The following is a 24,184-nucleotide window of genomic DNA, read 5'->3' as shown; positions in this document are numbered from 1 at the left end:
AGTAGTCTGGCTGAGCGGAAATGGACAGCGTCCTGTTGCTGGCATTCCCGTATTGTGCTCCCCCTCAAACTCGGAAACTAGGCAGTATGGCAAGTTTTGAAGAGGACTTTGACGGTGCTGTAAAGCTAGCATGTTTGGCTCTTTCCGTCGAAAATTGCAAAGAACTTCAAAAGATTTGCTGACAGCATTTGTTGAGGAAGAAAGATGTTCTTGCCTGTTTTCCCACAGGCTATGGCAAAAGTTGTATATATAAAGCGTGGACTATTGTGTGCAGCGAGCTAGCAGGGGTAATGTTCAATTCGACCTCGGAGACTTGTAAACAGTATTGTGTCATTTTATATAACTATAAAAGGATCTTCACATAGGCGACATACATCTTTAATCGTTTCTTGAGGCGTTTGCGGTTGGGATTGAGCCATCTCTCTGACAGCCTCTGAACGTTAAGACGTTCCATCAAAATAATTTCCCCCCCGGCACTATTTTGCATGGACACCGCTGCTGCTTCCCCGGGTTAGCCCCGCCCTAGACGATTGTGATTGGTTTAAAGAAATAAAAACAGGCCAGCCCAGTTTTCCCCCGGATAGAAGCTCTAAATAGCGTGGTTCCAGACAATTCTACTTGCTGTAGTTTGGTCTGGCTTTGCGAGACTATTTTAACAGTATCCTTATCCTTATTATTATTATTATTATTATCATTATTATCATCTTAATTTTTTCATCATTATTATGATGATGATGATAGAAGGCTCGTGTGAACGGGAAGCTTTGTATGCGGAACTTCCATAGCTAAGGAGAGGGGACCGGGTTTGGTGTAACTCATCTAACTATAAACACGCGGAGCGTGCCGTTCACGTCATCTCAAATCGATTCCAGTTTTATTAATCCAAGCTCTGGAATTATCATTTCTTACACTTATATTAAGGTCATTGGAGTCGCTACGTGTGAGTTGTGGAGATGCTGGCTCACGAGGTGACCGGGAGCTCGCTGTTCTCCGGGTTCCGTGCGCTCGGGCTGTACTCTAACCACCTCCCGCACGTGCTGCGGTACCACGCGAGGCACCGGGAGTTCTACGTGACCACGGCGGTGGGAAACCGTTTCCACACCTATAATGTAAGTCCTAATGTGCTATACTATGTCTTTAGTTTCATATGAATTAGGTTAAATATGTTTATTTACAATAATACTGACCATGGAATGTGATGATGTAGGGTTGTGATAAGAACAATATGTATAACGATGAAGACATGACTTAATTATGGTTGTTGACATGCTGGCACTGCAGCCTCAGCGGCTCCCTGCTTGCCCGAGGCTGTACCTCCTGTTGCGGCAGATGTGCTGCTGAAAAGATTTGCAACTAGTTAAGTCAATTCTCAAATTAAAAATCACCTGCAAATTAACGTTGTCCATAAGGCTGCAACCGAAAGAAAGTTGTCTGCAATTTCAACATTGGCGTAAAGCACCACACTCTTTTATCTCCTGCAAGAATTGTCCGTCAACAGTGGCAATTTGTCGGTTAGAATGTCCAGTATGTAATGTAAATGTAATGTAATGGCTTTTAGTCGGGCAGGGCGTACTGGTCACTCCGGTAGTCGATGAACGCCAAGACATTTTTTAATTTCTAATGGTCTTGTGGGTTTGCAGATGGTGCTTTAGACCAAACCTGTCGATGCGTGGCAATTATGACGTGACTTCAACACTCCCAGCCAGAGAACATGCTTTCTCCCACATTTGTGTATATATAGTTATCTTGTTGGTTCCTAAGCACTGTCACCAGATCGCTAGCCCTCTGAGCAGCCGCCGGTAAAGTTCTGGTTCTGTAAGCCGATAAATTCAAACTACTCCATAGCTCGAGTGAGTGAGGATGCCGTTCAACTGCATTCGCTGTCTGTCAGTTTTCAGCTGAACCAAGGTTGTTAACACGTCTTCATAGTTATCATTCTTTACGGTAGACCAGACAGGCACATATGATGTTTCGACCAGCGGGTATCATAACTTTTGGTTTTGTTTCTCGCTGCTACGGTTGCTCATTAAGCATTCCCCGAAGTTCTCTACGGACGCTGTAAATAAGCTCATGAATGAAGCTCATATCTCTTAAAGGGTTCAGGGCGTTGTGGATGACAGTGATTTCTTCAGTGCAGTAGAAGGCTGCTGTACTCTGATGCGCGCCTGACACCTCTTACCTTTCCACCTGCATGCCCAGCACCATCATACCCCTGTCCAACTATATGAGCAGGATCTCAATTCATCTCTCAATCTGTACAACAAATGTTTTACACGTATACTCGCCTATAGTGTCAAAAGAAAATAATCCTGAAAACTCCTCGCGCACTGAGTAGCTGCCTGAACAGTCCATGAGCCGAATTTACTATGGTATCCCTGCATTTGCAGAGAATTTAGTCTTGGATCTGTTTTCGACATGTCTCCATTATGTTCTGAATTTGACGGGATCGATGATATGTAGGATCGATGACCGCTTGAGTCTATAGTCTTTGCGCTCTGTTGCTTGTTGGTGTGAGAAATTTCACTTGGAATATATAGTCTGGCCCTTTCGCAAGGCAACATTAATCCAAGTCTAGTGATGCACAGTCATTATCAGCTCATATACGCCCTTAACACGTGCTACAAATACATTTATAAATAATCTCACATTACATTTCCAAACTTCAACCTCAACGACCTTCAATTGGTTTGTTTAGGATGGTATTCTTCTGTCTTAAGAATATGCTGCTGACCGAATGTCCTGTATAGGATCAATATCTAAGTAAGATATTTGGATCTAGAAAGAAGTACTTATGTAAAAAGTACTTTTAAGAAAAAAGTACTTAAAAATGTATGTCATTTCTGATTTAATAATGCATTATTCTGTTAAATGTTATTCTGATTGTAGTAAATGGTTAAAAGTCATTCCCTTGTCAATCCCTTTTACTTATTTTAATGTTTTAATAACATCTATTTATAATACATATTTTTTGATTTTATTTGGACACAGGTTAAGAAGCTGGGAATCATTGCTGTCAGTAAGTTTACAACTCCTAGTTTCCTCTTATTCATTGACATGTCTTATTTGTTAACTTGTTGACAACAAGTTGTCTTGTCAACACATGATTTAATCATGTGTCGACATGTAGTCTTATTTCATTAATTTGTTGACATGTCTTATTTGGTAATTTGAGCCAATGTCCATTTATAATCTTAGTTTAACTATTGAAAACGTTTTTAATATATTTACTCATGTGATCTTTTTTTTTTTATGTTGATGTTTTGCAAACCTGAACCAACCTTTTCCCTCCCCAAGGTAATGCTCTCCCAGGGGACATCTCCTGTCTTGCGGCTGACAGGATGTTGGTGTTTGCTGCTGTTGGTCGAGATGTCTATGCCTTTGCCCGCAACAAGGAGGTCAGGAGGGTTTCATACTCCATTATATAGACTATTATATTATCATTCTCTATTATCACAAGGGGCGTTCATTATGAGTTGACAATTTGTGGCTACACTTGCAGATCAAACCAGAAATACTGGTCGGTTAAACACTCATTTCTATTTTCTGAGAGATGCATTGCTTCCCAGACATGAATTAGGGAACCTGCCATGCATTGAATTACAATATAATTTTTTATGACATAAATAACTAATTTGAAACAACGTGTAGTTTCCCAAAACCTATAATAATGACTCTAATTAGGTCAGTCAGGCACTACCCTTCGTCATCAGTTGGGCTTTCCTGGTTTAATTTGAATTTGGGCTTCGATTAGTCGCATACTATTGGTGAGTTAACTCGCGATTGATCACACTTTTAAAATTATATTTTAAATACACCCCACTTTAATTTAAATGAGAATATCAAATGGAATGACACATTGTCATTCATACCAAATGTACTTAATAAGCAAAAATTTGTGATCGTGAGGGAGTTTTATTGACTCCCTAAGTGTGGGTTGAATATGAAACTTACGGAACACCACAGATTTGGGAATTGTTAACAGGCAATCAATTAGTACAATTGTAAACCAACAGTTACTACAAGTGTAGTTAAATTCAAATAAGTAGCACCACAGATTTGGGAATTGGAAACAGGCTGTCACTTACTGCAATGGTAATCAGGAAGTCACTTACTGCAAGTGTCATTTAATGTAAAGCAAGTGGAATTTTTTTTACTTGAGTTAAAATAAGATCTTAATAACACGCTCATTTTGACAGCCCTAATTTAAATACATTTTTGTAATGATTTGACTATGATTTCTTGGGGTGTCACCGAATGAAAAGTCACAAGTCCGACCAGTAGTAAACGTTAATCCTGTGATCCTATACATGCAAACAGTCTAAGGGACTTCAAACGTCTACCTGAGTCGACCCATCCTTAATCATCATACTCAATTATCATACTAAATCTCTCTTTCTCTCTCCCATCCAGATAGTCCACCACTACTCGCACGCACATGCCTCAGACGTCCACCTCTTATTGGTTCTGGGAGACACGCTGGTGTCGGCTGACCATGACGGACTCCTGGTAGTCTGGGACGTCCCCACTCAGGGTAATCCCTTTACATTACATACATTAAGGGGATTTTGCTGAGACTTTTATCAAAAGCGAATTCCAACCATTCAATCACACATTCAACACCGACGGTGGAGTCAACCACGCAGGGCGACAGCCAGCTCGTTGGGAGTAGTTAGGGTCAAGTGTCTTGCTCAGGGACTACTCGGCTACTGCCGCCCATAAACCCTTTAACCTCTAACCTCATATCTCCTCATCCCAAGGGGAGTCTCCCTTTTAAGTTGTGCAGATGTACTCTATTCTCTCTGTTCCCCACGTCGGATCGCTGTAATTCAGGAACATGAAGATCTTTTTTTTTTTAGAGATATAGAGAAATAGATGGATGGATATGGATTGTTTCTATTGTATATTAGTACCTCTACTGACCTCAGTTTGTTTTTTATGTGTATTAGTACCTCAGGTTGTTTCTATTTTATTATTATTTCCTCTAGTGACCTCAGGTTGTTTCTATTGTATATTAGTACCTCTAGTGACCTCATGTTGTTTATATTGTATATTAGTACCTCTAGTGACCTCAGGTTGTTTCTATTGTATATTAGTACCTCTAGTGACCTCATGTTGTTTCTATTGTATATTAGTACCTCTAGTGACCTCAGGTTGTAATTCCGCTATCAGCCAGGTCGACTAAATTGTGGGAATTATTGTAAATGTCGAGTCGTACTGGAGTTGTCCAAAAGGGTGTCCAATTTTTTATTATCGTAAACTTTTTGTTATACAGGACAATAAGTAAGACGACGATCTATAACCAGACATTTCGCCATATGTGCATTTTAGGGGAAAATTTGTGTGGTTGCATGCCAAACTGTTTTGTGATGACACTATTTCTACATTATATTATTAGTTTTCTGACAGCTTCCTGTCTAACATCCTTATATTCCAACCCCAACCTCATTCCTGTTCCCTCAACTTGAATTGACCAGAGGAGTACCTGCGACTGACCTTTGACCCAGCCACCTTTGACCTATCTGCCCTGGCCCACCCTAGCACCTACCTGAACAAGGTGTTGTTGGGGAGTTCCCAGGGTGCTTTGCAACTCTGGAACCTCAAGACCAAGTAAGTCAATTTTAGATATAGTTAATTTTTTTTGCAGATTGCAGGGGCCAACCACATGACTCATAAACTTGTGTGTACAAGATGCATCATTAGGTTCAGTCACTGAGACAGTAACGTTATCTTGCTTTAACGTATTTCATCTGGGCTCACAATGCAGCCAGCCTGCATCTCACAGGCTTCATTCTCCCCGTGTTTTTGTTTTGTTATATAGGTTTGCTGTAAAATAAGTAAACCTAGACTTTGCACATCCCCATGTTAGTTGAAACTAACTTGCTGCTCCGCCACTTTGAAAAAAAAAAAAAAGAGCTCACGAGAGAAGCCGTTGACTGCACACATGACCATGGGCTCACTGGCAAATACAGAATACGCTTATTTTTGCTGGTTATTAATGTTTTATATTTTAATTGTAGTTTCGGCTCATTTTATTCAGTCTAATCATACATTTCCAACTTTTTAACGCGTGTGTAAAAGTGAAGTCTCTTTTTAAATCCCAATAATTCTTGAATGTAACCACTCGCCATCGTGGCTTACTTAGAACCATAATACCAGACCTGCCCCCTTACTTAGAACCATAATACCAGACCTGCCCCCTTACTTAGAACCATAATACCAGACCTGCCCCCTTACTTAGAACCATAATACCAGACCTGCCCCCTTACTTAGAACCATAATACCAGACCTGCCCCCTTACGTCTAAACTCATAGAAACAGTCAGAACTGCGTGGTTCCACTCTTAACTAGTCAAGACTAAACTCCATAGTGCCCTTTGTGGTTCCACTCTTGACTAGTCCAAATTAAACTCGCTAGTGCTGTGTGTGATTCCTCTCTTAAAGATCCTGTATTCATTTTTATGTAATGTGATATTATTGAGAAATCAAAGCGTGGCGTGTTGTTTTCTGCATCTACTGCTCTCAATGGAATGTCACGTGAGCATAGATAGATATAGGCAGAAAGATAAATACTTTAATAATCCCAGGGGGAAATTATTTTTGTCACAAGGTTAGTATAGGTTAGTATACCAAACGCGTGACGCCCACGTGGCCCGGTGTGGCCGATTCCGACTGATTGGTTAGATGCGTAACATTAAAACAAGCACTTTATTTTTTTTAAAAGCAGACTTCTATTACATTATGGATAGGTATGAAATTGATTAATCGTTCAGCCCTAGTATCAATGTATTAATTTTATGAAAATGTAGGCATGTACTTTTAATATTCATAAATCATAAACTTTCTTTTTTTAGTAAATTGCTGTACACCTTCCAAGGCTGGTCGTCAGGGGTTACAGCTCTTCAGCAGGTCAGGCCACCCACTTTCACGTAATACATGGTGTACACCCACAGACAGGAATACAGAGATTACACTCACGTAATACATGGTGCACACCCACAGACAGGAATACTGAGATTACACTCACGTAATACATGGTGCACACCCACAGACAGGAATACTGAGATTACACTCACGTATTACATGGTGCACACCCACAGACAGGAATACTGAGATTACACTCACGTAATACATGGTGTACACCCACAGACAGGAATACTGAGATTACACTCACGTAATACATGGTGTACACCCACAGACAGGAATACTGAGATTACACTCACGTAATACATGGTGCACAACCACAGACACGAATACAGAGATTACACTCACGTAATACATGGTGCACAACCACAGACACGAATACAGAGATTACACTCACGTAATACATGGTGCACAACCACAGACACGAATACAGAGATTACACTCGCGTATGTCGTTTCTATAAAAAACAATTTTCTGCCCAGAGTCCTGCAGTGGACGTGATGGGCGTCGGCTTATCCTCTGGACGCATCCTCCTTCATGACATCAGAGCTGACAAGACGCTGATGTCCTTCAGTCAAGACTGGGGACCTGTCACCACACTCAGCTTCCGCACTGGTAAGACCTAGTTTGCTCAAGACCATGTCAACCAGTTCAAGTCAAGTCAAGTCAAGTTTATTTATATAGCACATTTTAAAACAACAGTAGTTGACCAAAGTGCTGTACACGAATACAATATAAAAAACAAAACAAAGAACAAGAAGGCTTAATATTGCATATTAGCAACAACAATGAATAAGATAAAATAAAATCTTAATCTGTATTAAAAGCCAATGTAAAAAAGTGAGTCTTTAGTTGTGTTTTGAACTGTTCTATGGACTGGGAAGATCTCAGACTCAGTTCAAACTAGAACCTCTCAAAACATGCTTAAGTCAGAACCTGTAAAAAGTTGTTTCAAACAGAACTTCTAAAGCCAGTTTAAACTAGAATCTTTAAAAAAAGTTTTAACTGGGGCATGTAAAAAACTATTTAGAACAAAATCACCACCAGTAAACTGCTTATATTCCATATTTGGACTTGAAATAACTCAGGAAAGCTGCATGCAAAAAATACAATGATTACATGCAATCATTATATTTTTTACAATCGTGGGCTCTATTTCTTTTCTCCATAACTGTCCGACTCCAAATATGTATATTTGGAGTCGGACAGTCATGGGGAAAAAAAATAGAGCCCACGATTGTGACAATTTGTCAAGTTTCATCTCTGGATATTGAATGCAATTCTCCGCAGATGTTTTAGGGATTTAAGATTTAGCTTTTTCAAGTATCAACTCACTATTGAGGCGGGGGACTAGTGAAATAATCCTAAAACATTGTTAAATTCATATAAGATGTGCAAAACTGGCAACCAGCTATACATGTTAAAGAAAATATTTCTTGAATGTTTTGAATGGCAGGGTTTGTTATTTCCCCCGCAGTAGTCTCTCATTGGTGTGCCTGACTAATGTAGCGTAGTAGTGCATCCTGCCACCCACAATCCTCCTCACAAGAGAAGCGCAATCTTCTGCTCCATCTCCTTCACTTCACGTGAACACTGACGTCCTTTGTTGCTCTGCTGTTCCAGACGGCCCTCCCATCATGGCGGCCGGCGGGCCTGGTGGTCACATGGCCTTCTGGGACCTGGAGAGCCGTCGCTTGGTAACGCAGCTGAGACACGCCCACCGCTCTGCTGTGGCCGGAGCAACCTTCCTACCCAGCCAGCAGCTGCTACTCACCAATGGAGCAGACAATGCCCTCAAGGTAAGATTTATTGGATAATCTCTATAACTTATAGCTTGGGGTGTAGCGGTACACGTATTTGTAACGAACCGTCACGGTACAGGCACTTCGGAGCGGTTACAGAGGTGTACCGCGGCACGTAAATGTGGCGTACATAGCGGGCAACGATCGTCGAATAGTCGGAGTCACGTAGAATATCGAATAATGAATCTGACTATCGTTATTTATTACACGGCTCTTCTCAATGCTGTTGAACGCTCCGCTCCGTTGACTTGCATGGGCCTTCAAGACTACCGGTGGTGAATAGCGTTGCTAAGCGACGTCATCGTCTTTGGCAGACTATTTCTCTGCTGATCAACACTACGAATGCTGGTAACAAATAATTTGTAAAAAGACACACCGTGTGAAGTTATATTTTTGACCTGTCTAGTTCACCGTCATGCAGGCTGTGTTCAGTAAAATAAATAAATAATTAGCATTCCGTTTTCGGTGCATGTACGTCTATCTGCATAAGCCCACGTTGAAATCATTTTGATGTTGAATGTTGATGGCGCAGTTGTTGAAATAAACAGATTGATTTCATACAAATCATAAAAGCCTCTCCCTGTGTCATTGTGTGTGTGCGTGTATCCGAGGTGCGTGCGTGCGTGGAGGGGTTCTTCATTGAGCGATTTTCGAATGTTATTCGAATACTTCTCAGCGAATATCGAATAGTATTTTTGCTATTTCAACAACCCCTGTCTGGGAATTCAGAAATGCAAATGCCATTACCAAGATTATTGGTGTTTTCATTGCTGCTGATCTACGGCCATTCTCCGTTGTTGACAAACAAGCAGTTTTTTTTGATTTTCCCCTTAACTATGAACCGTACCGTACCGAACCGTGACTTATGTGTACCGTTACACCCCCAGGAAGGGGAGTGGCTAATGCAAATTCTCTCTGGTAGGTGTGGGTGTTTGAGCAGGAAGGGGGCGTTGCCAGATTGCTACGGAGTCGTCAGGGCCACAGTGCTCCTCCCACCACCATACGCCACCACGGCAATGCTGGCCGGGACATCCTGAGTGCTGGTAGGAACAATGATGCTTCAATACCACATCAATAATATTACAATACATAACCAACTATACTACAATACCACATAAAAAATAATACTATATCACACCCATGATACTACCATACCACACCATTAATACTACAATACCCCCAACTATACTACAATGCCACACAAATAATCCTACAATTCCACACCATTGATACTACCATACCACACCAATAATACTAGAAAATATGAAACTTGACAAAATATGATATTTCAATATTGTTCATGGATGTCGCTCAATATTGTAGCATTAATTCAGATATTGGGTTGGGGCTGGGTTATTTGTTTCAACAACTTACTCTCAGACTTGAGAGGGCAACTTGCGACTTGATATAAAAACATTTTTTGAGGCAAACTGGTGTGTGTGTGTGTGTGTGTGTGTGTGTGTGTGTGTCTAGGTCAGGATGGGACACTACAGTCTTTCTCCAGCGTCCACGAGCGCTTCAACAAGAGCCTGGGACACGGTCAGTGGTATAATCATATTAATAATAATAAAATTTTGCATGAATAATATTCATTACATTATTATATACGGTGCATTGTGTAGATCATGGTGCCATCTAGCAGTGAGGCTGCCCACCCCAACCCACTCAATGCCCCCCAGCCCCACCCCAACCCACTCAATGCCCCCCAGCCCCACCCCAACCCACTCAATGCCCCCCAGCCCCACCCGAACCCACTCGATGCCCCCCAGCCCCACCCAACCCACTCGATGCCCCCCAGCCCCACCCCAACCCACTCGATGCCCCCCAGCCGCTTTGGAAGGCCCAGGCCCTTGAAAGGTGGTCTGCACATAGAGGATACCCCCTAGTTTTGTGTTGATAGCTCAATAAGGACGTCAGTGTCGATGTGAAAAGATGACAAGGGAAGCATCTTCGCCAAGAAAAACTGGCTCAGTCCAACTCAATCGGGGAAACTATCTAAATTCCCCCAAATAAATCTTCTTCACAAAACGCAGGAAAATCTGGTTGCTGGAGACGCAGTTGCTGTAGCCAACAGGGCGCTTTGTGAGCAGCCTCTGAGGCTCGGCAGCAGTAATGATGTCCTCATTCTTATTACTACAGGCTCTGCCAACAAGAAGATGACCAAGAAGAAAGGGTTGAAGTTTGAAGAGATTCTGCTTCCACCAATCACCTGCTTTTCTTCAGGTAAAATACATTCACACACGCATGCACGCACGCACACACACACTAGAGCTGTCAATCTTCCTCTATAATTCCCTCTATTCACCCCGTCGTAGGTAGGGTTGAGCACCGAAACTCGGTTCCAGTAGGGAACCGGTTCCGACGTAAACGGTTGTAACGAGATCGAATAAGAACACACATTTCGGTTCCTCATAACGGTGCCTGACGTTTTCTAACACCCCCTGCCCCGCCCCCATGGTGTTGCTGCGTCAACTTGCGTTAGTGCTGGGCCCTATACCGGTTCTCACTGAATAACGGTGTGTATTTTCGTTAGGATATGATTTTTTAATATAGCCTACCGCCATACCGGTGTATTTGATTACACAACGTTCGGAACGCAGCGCTGCGCGACACTGTTTCAGACGGGACCCTTTTCAATGTTGCGGTAAACAAGCATGGTACGACTACGACTTTCTTTATAGGTCCATGACTGCGAGGCGTGGTATTTCAGGCCAACTGGTAAAAGAGTGTGTCACGGCTTTCAAACATATAAACCATAAAGCCTATGGGCGCCTCGAGACTCGGGACGGACTTGTCAACGCGCTGTGGCATCGCTTACTTGATGTTGTTTTGATTGAAGATCGGCAGGTTGTAGTGGGTGAACGTGAATGAACGTGTGCGTCTGTGTGTGTGTGTGTGTGTGTGTTGCGAGCGAATGTAATTTTAAAGTAACAAACAAACAAACAAACTCAAAGCCGATGCATGCATCCAAAACTTGCTGTTCAAAAAACAAATAAACAAATCAAAAACAGAGTCGTTATTCGCTTCAAATACTTCTTCTTTTCAAAACTCTCCTGTGGCTGCCTTGCGCACATGAGTTATATTACTTAATATGTCTTTGGCAGTAATGTTGCGCCATGATGCGTGCCTGCCTGCTTTCAGTGAGTAATTACAATTATTTGTAATTTTAAAAAGATATGTATCAGTCACAGCACTCACAGCAGCCTCTTCGGGTATGTCGAGTAATTGATGCTAACCGTAAATCTTGCATATCAAGTAGGCTAGCAAACACCGTTGCGATTCAACTCAGTGTCCGCTGACTTTCTGCTTAATGCAAGTGTGTGCTGTTTCGTTTTTTTAAGTACCGGTTTGAGAACCGTTTTAGCACCGGAACCGTTTGAAAAGTACAGAGTAGGCACCGGTATCGGATAAAACCCAAACGATACCCATCCCTAGTCGTAGGGCATTTAAACACATGAGAGAGTAGTGATGTGACAAACCACTTGAAAGATTAGATTCTCAACTTTAAGTCTATCATTACCATTGTGTGCCAAACGACATGCAAGTCGAACCCCACAAATGAGCAGCATGCAACAAGAGTACCGGTAATGTATTCCATAACAATAATCAAGAGCCATCTTTTTCACGTCATTTGATCTACACAAAGCATATGAAAGATGAGACATGTTAAACAAAAAGTATATTGACTATTGATCGTGTTCAATAGTATATTGACTAGTGATCGTGTTCAATTGTATATTGACTATTGATCGTGTTCAATAGTATATTGACTATTGATTATGTTAAACAGTGTATTGACTATTGATCGCGTGTTAAACCTTGTATTGACTATTGATCATGTTAAACCTTGTATTGACTATTGATCATGTTAAACCTTGTATTGACTATTGATCATGTTAAAACTTGTATTGACTATGAATCATGTTAAACCTTGTATTGACTATTGATCGTGTTAAACTTTGTCGTGACTATGGATCATTTTAAACCTTGTATTGACTATTGATCGTGTTAAACCTTGTATTGAGTATGTATCGTGTTAAACATCGTATTGATTATGGATCGTGTTAAACCTTGTATTGACTATGGTTTGTGTAAAGCCTCCTATTGATTATGGATCAGGTTAAACCTTTTATTGACTGGATTGTGTTAAACCTTGTATTGATTATGTATCGTGTTAAACATCGTATTGATTATGGATCAGGTTAAACCTTGTATTGACTGGATTGTGTTAAACCTTACATTGAATATTGATTGTGTTAAACAGAGAGTGCACGTGAGGGCGACTGGGACGGTGTTGTGGCACTGCACCGCGGTGAGGCGGCCGCGCGCACCTGGAACTACCAGCGGTGCACCATGGGAAAACACCGCCTGGCCCCGCCCGCTGACCGCCTGGACAACGCCCGCCTCAGCAACGTGCACACAACGGTAACACACCTCAGCAACGTGCACACAACGGTAACACACCTCAGCAACGTGCACACAACGGTGACACACCTCAGCAACGTGCACACAACGGTAACACACCTCAGCAACGTGCACACAACGGTAACACACCTAAGCAACGTGCACACAACGGTAACACACCTCAGCAACGTGCACACAACGGTAACACACCTCAGCAACGTGCACACAACGGTAACACACCTCAGCAACGTGCACACAACGGTAACACACCTCAGCAACGTGCACACAACGGTAACACACCTCAGCAACGTGCACACAACGGTAACGCACCTCAGCAACGTGTACACAACGGTAACACAATGTTCATCAACGTGCACACAACGGTAGCACACACCTCAGCAACGTGCACACAACGGTAACACACACCTCAGCAACGTGCACACAACGGTAACACACACCTCAGCAACATGCACACAACGGTAACACGCACCTCAGCAACGTGCACACAACGGTAACACACACCTCAGCAACGTGCACACAACGGTACCACAACCCTCAGCCACGTGCACACAACGGTAACACAAAGCTAAGGGGAAACACTCGGGGCACACAGGAATCACATCAAACCTTAACTAGAGTCCAACCCTATCGGGCCTAAAAAAAAAAAATTGTTTGGTTCCGGTTTCCGACCGACCCTGTCAATTTATGTGCAACCCAAATTATTTTATGAGTTTTATAAAAAATAAAAAAAAATCTTTTTTTTTATGTAATTACGTTTTGGTACAGCACCTCTATAATTACGTTTTGGTACAGCACCTCTTCATTCTGTACAAGGATGAGCGAATTTTCTCGTTTTTAAATGAAAACAACCTACCTATCATTCGATGAGGTCACTCCTTTTGACTTCTTTACTCTACGGAAGCCTTATGGGTCCATGCTAATATGCAGTCTAAATGATAATTATCATCATATAATACGAAACATAACTTCAAATATGCAAACTAGATAACGACTAAATATGTCTCTTACAGTCACCATCGTATCAATGAATAAGCGCTACCTGCCCGTTGGATGGGTAGGGGTGTGGTTGTGTTTGTGTGTGTCTCAGGTGTTTCCTGTCTTTGGCTCCCACAGTTAAAACAGACAGAGGTGCACATTATATAAAATATTTCCCTGTTGCAATTTATCTGGAAACTTGGCATTAATTGTTTTTATTTTGTTCTCTTACATCCAGGCGGTTGACATTACTTCCTGTGGGAACTTTGTTCTGATTGGTTGGTCATCTGGTCACCTGGACGTTTACAACCTGCAGTCTGGCATCCACCGTGGTCACTACGGCAACCCCACTGGTAAAATAATAACAATATTAAATCAGATCTGTATCAATGCACTGATTCATATCACTGATCAGGATGTTCCCATGTTAGGTCTATCATGTAGATCTATCGTGTAGATAAAACCCAGGAGCGCACACAAAGGTCAAGCATTTATCAATATGCTGTAATCCCAACTCATGGCAATTAAAAGGATGATTGGTGACCTAAAGACCTGCTGCTGGCTAATCCCTTCTTTCTATTTCCATAAAGCTCACAAATGTGCTTCAGTTTGACATCTTCAGCCCATGCAACTTTCAAACCACGCTTACATATTCTGTTCATTCATTATCGATCGATTTAAGGTGCTTTCACACGGACACAAGTTGATCAATGCATCATTAGGACAAACTAATTGAGCCAAACCGATAACATAATTAACCAGTTTCCAAAGCGAGTGTATGGCTGGAGGTCCAGTGACGGCAGACAGTGCTGTTATATCGCCTAGGGTTCTCCTTCCCATTGAACTATGTTGACCTGTAAGTACTATGACTGCAATCCTTTGGCTGCGTCACACTTGTGTTCTGCCGGTTAGAGACATTATTATTCTGGTATCACTGTCCCTCATCTTCCATTAAAGTGGAGATTACATCTGTGCTCAGCGTCCTGCAACGATTGGCGTGGTGCAGAATTCCATCTCAACGCCCTTTTGGGTTAAACAGCGGTTGGTTTCTCTAGAGGGAAACTACAGTTTGATTGATCCCCCGGTGTGACACTAACGCAGAGCGACTCTGTAACGATGTGTAATGGTGTTGCAGCACACGTGGGAGCCGTGCGTGGCGTGTGCGTGGACGGTCTGAACCAGCGCGTGTTCAGTGTCGGGGCCGACTGCCTCCTCAGGGCCTGGCGCTTTAAGACCCGTAGCCATGACGACCCCGCCCACCCCCCAAAGCTTGACAGCGCCCCCTCAATGCTGCGCCTCCACCGAGACAGGTAATATACACTGTGTGTGTGTGTGTGTGTGTGTGTGTGTGTGTGTGTGTGTGTGTCACAATTATTTCACAGTCCACCAAAACAAAATTTCAACACCCCAAGAGTCTTATTTTAAAATCATCTCAGAATGAATTGATCTTGGTTGTAATCTGGCCTTTGGCCAGCAGATGGCAGTACGTTGTAGACCTACTAGTGGACAAACAAGTGCTGATTGTAAATATACTATAAATATAAACAGTAAATATATACTAATTTTAGCTAGAAATGCAAGCCCATAGGCGCGCCTATGTGCTTGCGCAATAGTCCCTTCACAAGCTCTCATTCCACACCGTACGAGACAGATGCTGGTAGCACAAAGCTGTCTCTGCATTATCAGACATTGCTTCCGCAGGCATTTTCGAAAGCCAGTCCTTACGCCGTCACTGTGTACCTGTGTAAGGACATGGTTCCCTTTCAAAATGTCAATAGAAAGGGCTTTAAAGAGATCGTCAAAACACTCGATCCCAGGTACGCGTTTCCTGCCCGCACACACTTCAGCCAAATTGAGATGCCAAAACTATACGGCAAGGTCCGCAAGCAAGTGGAGATACAAATCCATACTATTAAATATTCGTGTTTTTCAGAGAGGGTAGTAACTTGAGAAAAGACAAAAAAAAAAAAAATTGTGCAGTTTTGCTGCCTTACCAATATTTTACCCCTTCAGAAGCATTTAAATCGAAATTAGAAGACACAATTAACATACCTTGATATAATACCGTTACCGTCTATGCCTCAAATCATACCGTGATATACATTTGAGTCCATACTGTACAGACCTAATTTGAAGGAACTATCTTATGTTAAATTCTAGGTTAGTCAAGCTTTTTGCTTGATTCAACTAACGTTAGCTACCGCTTTTTTGATGTGATATAATTTACAATAATATTATGTTTTTTGGACCGAGTCAACGCAGAGTACTGCACAAACGTAGACCTTGCATAAAGTTACAAAATTCTAACATGGGGCTATTTAGAAAAATAATCTGGCACGGGTGTTGTACCGATTTAGGCTAATACACCAACAGCACATTTCTGTATAATAAAAGGCAAAAATCCTTCCATTGTATTGTGTGCTACAACCTCCGTAATGAATATTCACGCTAAATCCCGCCCAGGGTAGCTCAGAATTCGAGGAGCCGTATATCTCGAGACACCGATCAGTCCTTGGACCAATGATTCTATGGCCCTTCTACGAAGCATGTGTGCAAACCTTGGAGTCATTTGGATTTATTGTTCATCAACATTTCAATTTTATCCTAAACTTTCTGTAATCTATAGAAAAATCTATCCTGATGGTGTGTGTGTGTGTGTGTAGTGGTATGCTAGCGTTGGCGCTGGACGATCTGACGCTAGTCGTCATCGACACAGAAACCGGACGTGTTGTCCGGAAGTTCTTGGGTCACAGCGGGAAAATAAACGACCTTGTAAGTATTGTGTGTGTGTGTGTGTGTGTGTGTGTGTGTGTGTGTGTGTGTGTGTGTGTGTGTGTGTGTGTGTGTGTGTGTGTGTGTGTGTGTGTGTGTGTGTGTGTGTGTGTGTGTGTGTGTGTGTGTGTATATATATACCACGGTCTGCGGGAATACTCAATTCTGATTGGATGCAGGGTGTGCATTAACTCCTGATATACGGACACCTGGACAAGTAGTTCCGTCAAATTGTCGGTTTACCGTTCTCAATTAATGCGCTAGCTGGCGTATCGTCTCTAAAATAGTAGTAACCATAGCAACGGGAAACAAAACAAAGCTCAGCGGACTATAATACCTCCCGCTACCTCCCGTTCTAAAGACTTCGCGGAGGCAACCGTCCTCCGCTTCGCGTCGGACGGTTCACCCCTCCACGTCGTCCATTAATTCCTGATAATGGACCCCTCGTCGGGCATTATCCCTTACATAATTGTCTCATCTCATTTTCGTCCGCTTATCCGGGGTCGGGTCGCGGGGGGAGCAGCTCAACAATATATAATTGTATATATTATATATATATATGCATATATGCATGGGTTTTATATTTTGGGTACATGTACGTCTACACAAAATATGGGCGGTTGCATGTGTCACTGGTGGATTTTAGTGATGCTGTCCCAGTTAGTTTATTATAATTTTTTTAAATATTGAGATTTAAGATAAAAGATTCTGTTGTATCTTGACCGAACTATGCTGCCCTACAAAGGCAAAGTGCAGTAACTACGCCAACATTGAAACTGAGAAAAATGCTTTCAAAGTATTCATACTGGCCGGCCAAACCTGTTTCAGGTACAATAGTGGTGATACTCTCAATTAATACCTTTTATAGGAAGAAAAATAGTTTTTGTCTCAAGACAAAGAAGGTGTTATAAAACCCATTTTCAGTTTGAACTCAATTTTGGCAAAATACGTAGTTACTGCACTTTGCCTTTGTAGGGCAGTATAGCTCTGTAGAGCGGAGTGCTGCTGCCCGGCGGTTTGTCCTGTCAGCTCAGTCTCCTGGCCAGGTATATACAGCAAGACACACTGCGCCTCTGACGTGCTTGTGTTCTACTTCTAGACCTTCAGTCCAGATGGCCGCTGGCTGATATCGGCATCGATGGACTGTACCATCAGAACCTGGGACTTGCCTTCTGGCTGGTAAGTACACTACAACTCATTTACCTTTCATTGTTACCACAGCTGAAATGGTAATGGGGCCACCAACGACTACCAATTGCACTTTTTTTGGCTGCAAGAAGAGTATTTTGAGCACGAGCGGTTTTCCCATGAATAAAACAAAAACAGGGCAGCCCTATTGGCAAAGATTCCTCCCTCAGCGTTGAGACATGAGGTAGACTACATACTTCATGGCTTAGTGAGATGAACTGTATACTTGATCATCCTACAAGTTCAACTTATTAAGGTTATACACACACACACACACACACACACACACACACACACACACACACACACACACACACACACACACACACACACACACACACACACACACACACACACACACACACACACACACACACACACACACACACAGAGAGAGAATAAAATATAAGTATATCAATTAATTGTATAAATAATATCAGGAAGACATCCCTAGATATAATTCGTTCCATGACTAAAACAAATTCATTTGTCTGATTACCACACCAGTGTCTCAACGAAACTGGGGGGTCTGGAAACCCGGACTGGGAATGTGGGGCTGATGTATCTTAGTGTTTCTTGCAAGATCAGCTTGAAGTAAAAATCATAGAACAAGCGACAAATTGGACATGGGAAAGTTGCACTAAATGATTCAAAAACTCTTTCCTACTACCCTATTGGGAGCCACAAGATGTAAATTCGGTGAAGACACCCTTTAATCATACCTACACCACTTTAATGTAACATTACTAATTCTAATTGAATACATCATAGCCAGTCAACATACTCTCATTATACACTTGTACTTTATTTTGAAATGTCTTTCTGCAGTATGGTGGACTGCTTTCTGTGTGAGACGGCTGCGGTCAGTGTCTCACTCTCTCCTATCGGAGACTTCCTCTCCTCGGCCCATGTGGACAGCCTCGGGATCTACCTCTGGTCAGTGCTCATGGATAACACTGCCCACACTCTGACGCACTGCTGGATATGAACTGGATATGAAGCGCATATCAAGCGTCCGTAGCGCTCGGAATGTTATATTATTTTGTGTAGCGCAAAATTCGTATTTTAAAGAGATAAGCTGAAGCTCTCCTCTTGTTTAAAAAAAAGAAATTCAGCAGCGGTGGTCATATTTTCACATGTAGGGGAAACACTGCACTATTAAAACACTGCTGAGGTACTGTAAACACACTGCTAACACACTAGATGCTGTCGAGGTAGTGCTGTCAAGCGATTAAAATATTTAATTGCGATTAATCACATTAATGTCATAGTTAACTCGCGATTAATCAAAAAAAATTATATTCTAAATATCCCTTGATTTCGTGCTGCTCGACTTTAAGTGGGATCAGAGAGTTGAGAAGGACAGTTATAAAAATATATTTGGTAAGATGGATATAAGAAGAGGGACCAACAGTGAATTCAACCCAGTGCACTTGACATTGGGTAGGTGCATGACGGTGGTAGGGCTACCGTAAGTCTTCAATAGCCCAGGGTTTTATTTGTTTTTATCACTGAACTTTCAAACAAAACTTTTGCTCACTAAAGATGGGAAATAACATAATATTTATTATTTAAACCAGTATGAATATTCCTATCGTACGTAGGCCTATACACATTACCAGGCTATCGACGCACGCACACACAAACACACACACAGTGGCGGAGTGGTAATTGGGAGGATTCGCGGTGGGCCGTTAATGTTTCGGGGCTGTCGGGCTGATTACTGCGGGATAACAATATTGCGTTTATAGAAGTTTCTTGCAGCGCCGTCCGGCAGCCTGAGCTCTGCGCCCAAAACCTCTCACTCACTCAACAGCCGCAGCACCCACAAACTGTCAATGTCGCAACCAAGTCGATTTTGTCTAGAGGGGAGTAACTGAGCGGCCCCTCCCAAAGTGGTACAGCCCAGGTGGACCTTGAACTGCGATTGGTCAAAAAGCGTAAAAGCTAATGACAACATTGAACTCTCGTGCAGGCTCGAACAGAGCGACACACAAACACACACACACACACTTTTAAGGAGTTTTTCACCCGCTCCGTATCCTTGCCTGCCCCAACAAGTTTGTGCGTTGTGCTTGTTGTTTTGTTTCCGGTGTAGCTAGATCCGGTATGGTGTTGTAGTTTTTCTGATGTGACTAGTTGTTGCTAGACAGCAGGTGAAAAAACAGCGTTTGCCAAACCAAAAGACAAAAAAAAATTGGTTTGCGTTAACGCTGTTAATAACGCGTTAAACTGACAGCACTATGTCGAGGTAATATGTAATATTGCTAATAGTGATGCTAGATGCTCTAACGGTAACATTGGGTCATGCTAATGCTACAGGTTTCATTTCATGCTCCAGGTCCAATAAGAGCATCTATAGCCTGGTCTCACTCCGCCCTCTTCCTGCTGACTACCAGCCAGTGACGGTGAGCCTCCCTGGCTCCTCCCCCAGCCCTGGTAGACACCCCTTTCTTTAAACAACTCCACATCCAAATGAATCAGCCGTAGCTTTATTTCTTAAATGAGATCTGGTGTCCACGGTTTCAGACGAGGAGGGACACGGGGAGAGCTGTGTTACCCTGGGCGACGAGGACGAGGACCAGATGGCGTCTGCCTGCTGGGACTCCCAGGAGCAGCTGGAGCGTCACCTGGTCACCATGACATCACTTCCTGAGTCCCGCTGGAGGAATCTGTTCAACCTAGATGTTGTTAAGGTAACCAGGTTCAGTACACTGACCTGCTCAACCCCTATAAACGGAGCCCCTACACACTGAGCCCCTACACACTGAGCCCCTACACACTGAGCCCCTACACCCTGAGCCCCTACACCCTGAGCCCCTACACCCTGAGCCCCTACACCCTGAGCCCCTACACCCTGAGCCCCTACACCCTGAGCCCCTACACCCTGAGCCCCTACACCCTGAGCCCCTACACCCTGAGCCCCTACACCCTGAGCCCCTACACCCTGAGCCCCTACACCCTGAGCCCCTACACACTGAACCCCTACACACTGAACCCCTACACACTGAACCCCTGCACACTGAACCCCTACACACTGAGCATACTGAACCCCTACATTCTGAACACACTGAACCCCTACACACTGAGCCCCTACACACTGAGCCCCTACATACTGAGCCCCTACACACTGAGCCCCTACACACTGAGCCCCTACACACTGAACCCCTACACACTGAGCATACTGAACCCCTACATTCTGAACACACTGAACCCCTACATTCTGAACCCCTACATTCTGAACACACTGAACCCCTACATTCTGAACACACTGAACCCCTACACACTGAAGCCCTACACACTGAGCATACTGAACCCCTACATTCTGAACACACTGAACCCCTACTTTCTGAACCCCTACACACTGAGCATACTGAACCCCAACATTCTGAACACACTGAACCCCTACATTCTGAACACACTGAACCCCTACATTCTGAACACACTGAACCCCTACACACTGAACCCTTACATTCTGAACCCCTACACACTGAACATACTGAACCCCTACATTCTGAACCCCTACATTCTGAACCCCTACATTCTGAACCCCTACATTCTGAACCCCTACATTCTGAACACATTGAACCCCTACTTTCTGAACCCCTACACACTGAACCCCTACATTCTGAACACACTGAACCCCTACATTCTGAACACACTGAACCCCTACATTCTGAACACACTGAACCCCTACATTCTGAACACACTGAACCCCTACTGTATTGCTCTGCATTTCTTCCAGAGGAGGAACCAGCCCCAGCAGCCCCCCCAGCGACCAGCCGCTGCCCCCTACTTCCTGCCCACCGTCTCGGGCCTTCAGCCCAGCTTCCAGACCCCCGAGGCCCCGGTCAACCAGGTACTGTCATATTATTATCATTCATGGAATATAGTTACAGCTTCCTGCCACCAGGTACTGTCATATTATTATTTATAGAATATAGTTACAGCTTCCAGGCATCCAGGTGCTGGGATATTAGTAATGACACCACGCTGATCATAAGTTATTAGACCACACTGATAAATAAATTGTAATTATGAAAATTAGCTTTAACTGTTAGTTGTTTCCAGTCTAAGGTTTTGAGGCTCGGAGCTATGGCGCAAAAAACAGCATTCAGCATCGCCTTGGAAACCGCGCTGGATGATGGAGACTGTAGGTTCACTTGCTGTCTACAGATAATATATAGTTTATATAATTCAATTCATAATAATAATTTCATAATTACATTTTCATATAGTATGTGTTTCAGTAAATGTGTGTAAAGTAAATATGTGTGTACAGTGTATATGTGTGTACAGTATATATGCTTGTTTGTGCATTATTATTCCTGTAACATCAGTGTTATTTCATCATTCAGTATCTATTCTTTCAGAATACTAATTCTATGATGAAGATGATGGTGATGATATTGATGAGGATAATCATATCTATTATTAGAGTTGGTTATTATTAGTGTCCCTGTACGTCCGAACAGGAAGGTTTGAAATGGGCCCTGCACTAGTATGATGATATTTATTCCCATCAGATGTCGCTCCTTTGGCGTTGCTGAAGTCTCTGGGACCTTCTGCCGTGGACCTCGAGCTGCGTGGCCTCTCTCCTGACCTAGGCTCCTCCCCCCAGCCAAGCTCCGCCTCCCAGCTCCTAGTGGCCTTCCTCCAGATGCTGGAGGCCATGTTGGAAGAGAGGCGGGACTTCGACCTGGCCCAGGCCTACCTGGCCCTCCTTCTCAAGGTATCACCCTGATCTATGGAGGCCGTCTAATGGTCTCTTTTCCTTAGGAATGTTCTCAACTGTCTGAAACGGCCTGGAGGTATTGAAGTGGCAGTAGGAATGGATCCGGAGAACTAATATTAAATGTATTTATAATATAGAATACTGAACTGGAAATTGCATCCTTCAACAAACGTAATCTTCGGTTTATGAGGAAAGCTTTATTTATCTCTCGCGTTGACTTTCTGTAGCTCAACGTGGCCAGCCTACAAATCCTATGAGCAAACTAGTTTTCTGTATGTGGAACGTATGTAAAGGAACAATGTGTTTTATTTGTTCCCAATATAGCTTTACCTGCGGCCGTTGTCGGCTGACCCTCTTGCCGTTGCGACCTTGCAGCGTCTCCTTGGGCGCCTGGAGACGATATGGGCGGAGCTCCGCGTCTCATTTGACCAATCGCTGTGCCTGCTGACCTACACCAAGACCGCACTGCTCTGAGGCTGCTGGCGCCATGCTTTCATTTTGATACGCAGAAGACATGCCACTATAAGTGTATAGTGTGTGTGTGAGTCCTTGTCTCTCTGGCTATGAACACATCCCAACATCAGAGCAATAGTTAGGACCTATGACTATACAACCTATATATGTTACTCTTAAATTGGTATATCTTGACGAATTGTAATGTTTGTTTGTTTTGTATTTTACCCATTGCTGTCCTGCCTCCCTCGTCTTATTACCTTTGCCAAATGTGTTTCGACATAAATAAAGGATTAATAAAAAATGGACTAATAAACGACATACAACAGCTCAGCTATACAATTACCATTTTACGAAATATTGCAACCCAGGATGGACCTTTCAAAGGGGAACAAACTGACTATCCTTTTGTCTGTATCTTTAAATGCTAATGAGGAGGAGAGAGGCCGGTCTAGGTGGAGGGTGGGGGTGTGGCCCTGAGCAGCTTGCGGCCACGGTACAGGGGGAGCAGCGATACCCAGTGCTCGTTTTACAGCTAACGCCATTTCTAGCCACTGGGGGACCATGGGCAGGCTAGGGGAACCCATATTAATGTTAGAAAACCTCATAAAGGGACATTTTCATGCCATGGGACCTTTAACTACAGTATAACGTGAACAAATACTAATAAATATATTCTAGATATACTAGACGACATTAACTCTATTATATTCGTTACCCAACAATAACATGCCGTATTATTGTGAGACATACAGTGAAACAGAGTGCATATAACTAGTAGAGAAAAATCCATGCATTCGCTATCTCCAAGATTTCATAGAAATAGCTACATTGACCACAAGGAGGAGACAAAACACAACATAACTTATCTACCGCCTAAATCATGTTGGTCCAAACCTTTTGGACGTCCAACC

The 24,184-nt window shown here is 43.0% G+C and overlaps 1 protein-coding gene across 4 annotated transcripts; it reads left to right on the top strand.

Annotated features, from left to right (window-relative positions):
- Positions 1 to 72: 72 nt before the first annotated feature.
- wdr36 (WD repeat domain 36) lies at positions 73 to 23,598 on the top strand. Of its 4 annotated transcripts, none has more exons than XM_030341202.1 (24): positions 73 to 287; positions 922 to 1,109; positions 2,989 to 3,016; positions 3,295 to 3,395; positions 4,411 to 4,531; positions 5,475 to 5,607; positions 6,851 to 6,905; positions 7,403 to 7,535; positions 8,544 to 8,719; positions 9,645 to 9,765; positions 10,196 to 10,261; positions 10,862 to 10,945; positions 12,987 to 13,147; positions 14,361 to 14,475; positions 15,258 to 15,432; positions 16,786 to 16,894; positions 17,994 to 18,073; positions 18,911 to 19,018; positions 20,424 to 20,521; positions 20,606 to 20,778; positions 21,828 to 21,941; positions 22,154 to 22,235; positions 22,609 to 22,814; positions 23,142 to 23,598. In XM_030341202.1, the coding sequence occupies exons 2-24, from the start codon at positions 954 to 956 to the stop codon at positions 23,289 to 23,291; spliced, it is 2,745 nt and encodes a 914-aa protein (XP_030197062.1). In that variant the 5' UTR covers positions 73 to 287; positions 922 to 953; the 3' UTR covers positions 23,292 to 23,598. The 4 variants fall into 4 exon arrangements, with proteins under 4 accessions (XP_030197062.1, XP_030197063.1, XP_030197061.1 ...); XM_030341203.1 differs by lacking the exon at positions 73 to 287 and adding an exon at positions 321 to 658; XM_030341201.1 differs by lacking the exon at positions 73 to 287 and having other exon boundaries at positions 712 to 1,109.
- Positions 23,599 to 24,184: the final 586 nt, after the last annotated feature.

The sequence above is a fragment of the Gadus morhua genome, chromosome 19 (genome assembly GCF_902167405.1).
Source record: "Gadus morhua chromosome 19, gadMor3.0, whole genome shotgun sequence".
NCBI classification, from domain to species: domain Eukaryota; kingdom Metazoa; phylum Chordata; class Actinopteri; order Gadiformes; family Gadidae; genus Gadus; species Gadus morhua.
This window is presented reverse-complemented; position numbering and strand designations above follow the sequence as displayed.

Bases quoted from the DNA above. Each gene is read 5' to 3' on its own strand.
- wdr36 (XM_030341202.1), top strand. From the start codon at position 954: ATGCTGGCTCACGAGGTGACCGGGAGCTCGCTGTTCTCCGGGTTCCGT. The intron at 3,017-3,294 runs GTAAGTTTACAA...TCCCTCCCCAAG, and splicing joins GCTGGGAATCATTGCTGTCA to GTAATGCTCTCCCAGGGGAC. The intron at 7,536-8,543 runs GTAAGACCTAGT...CTGCTGTTCCAG, and splicing joins CACACTCAGCTTCCGCACTG to ACGGCCCTCCCATCATGGCG.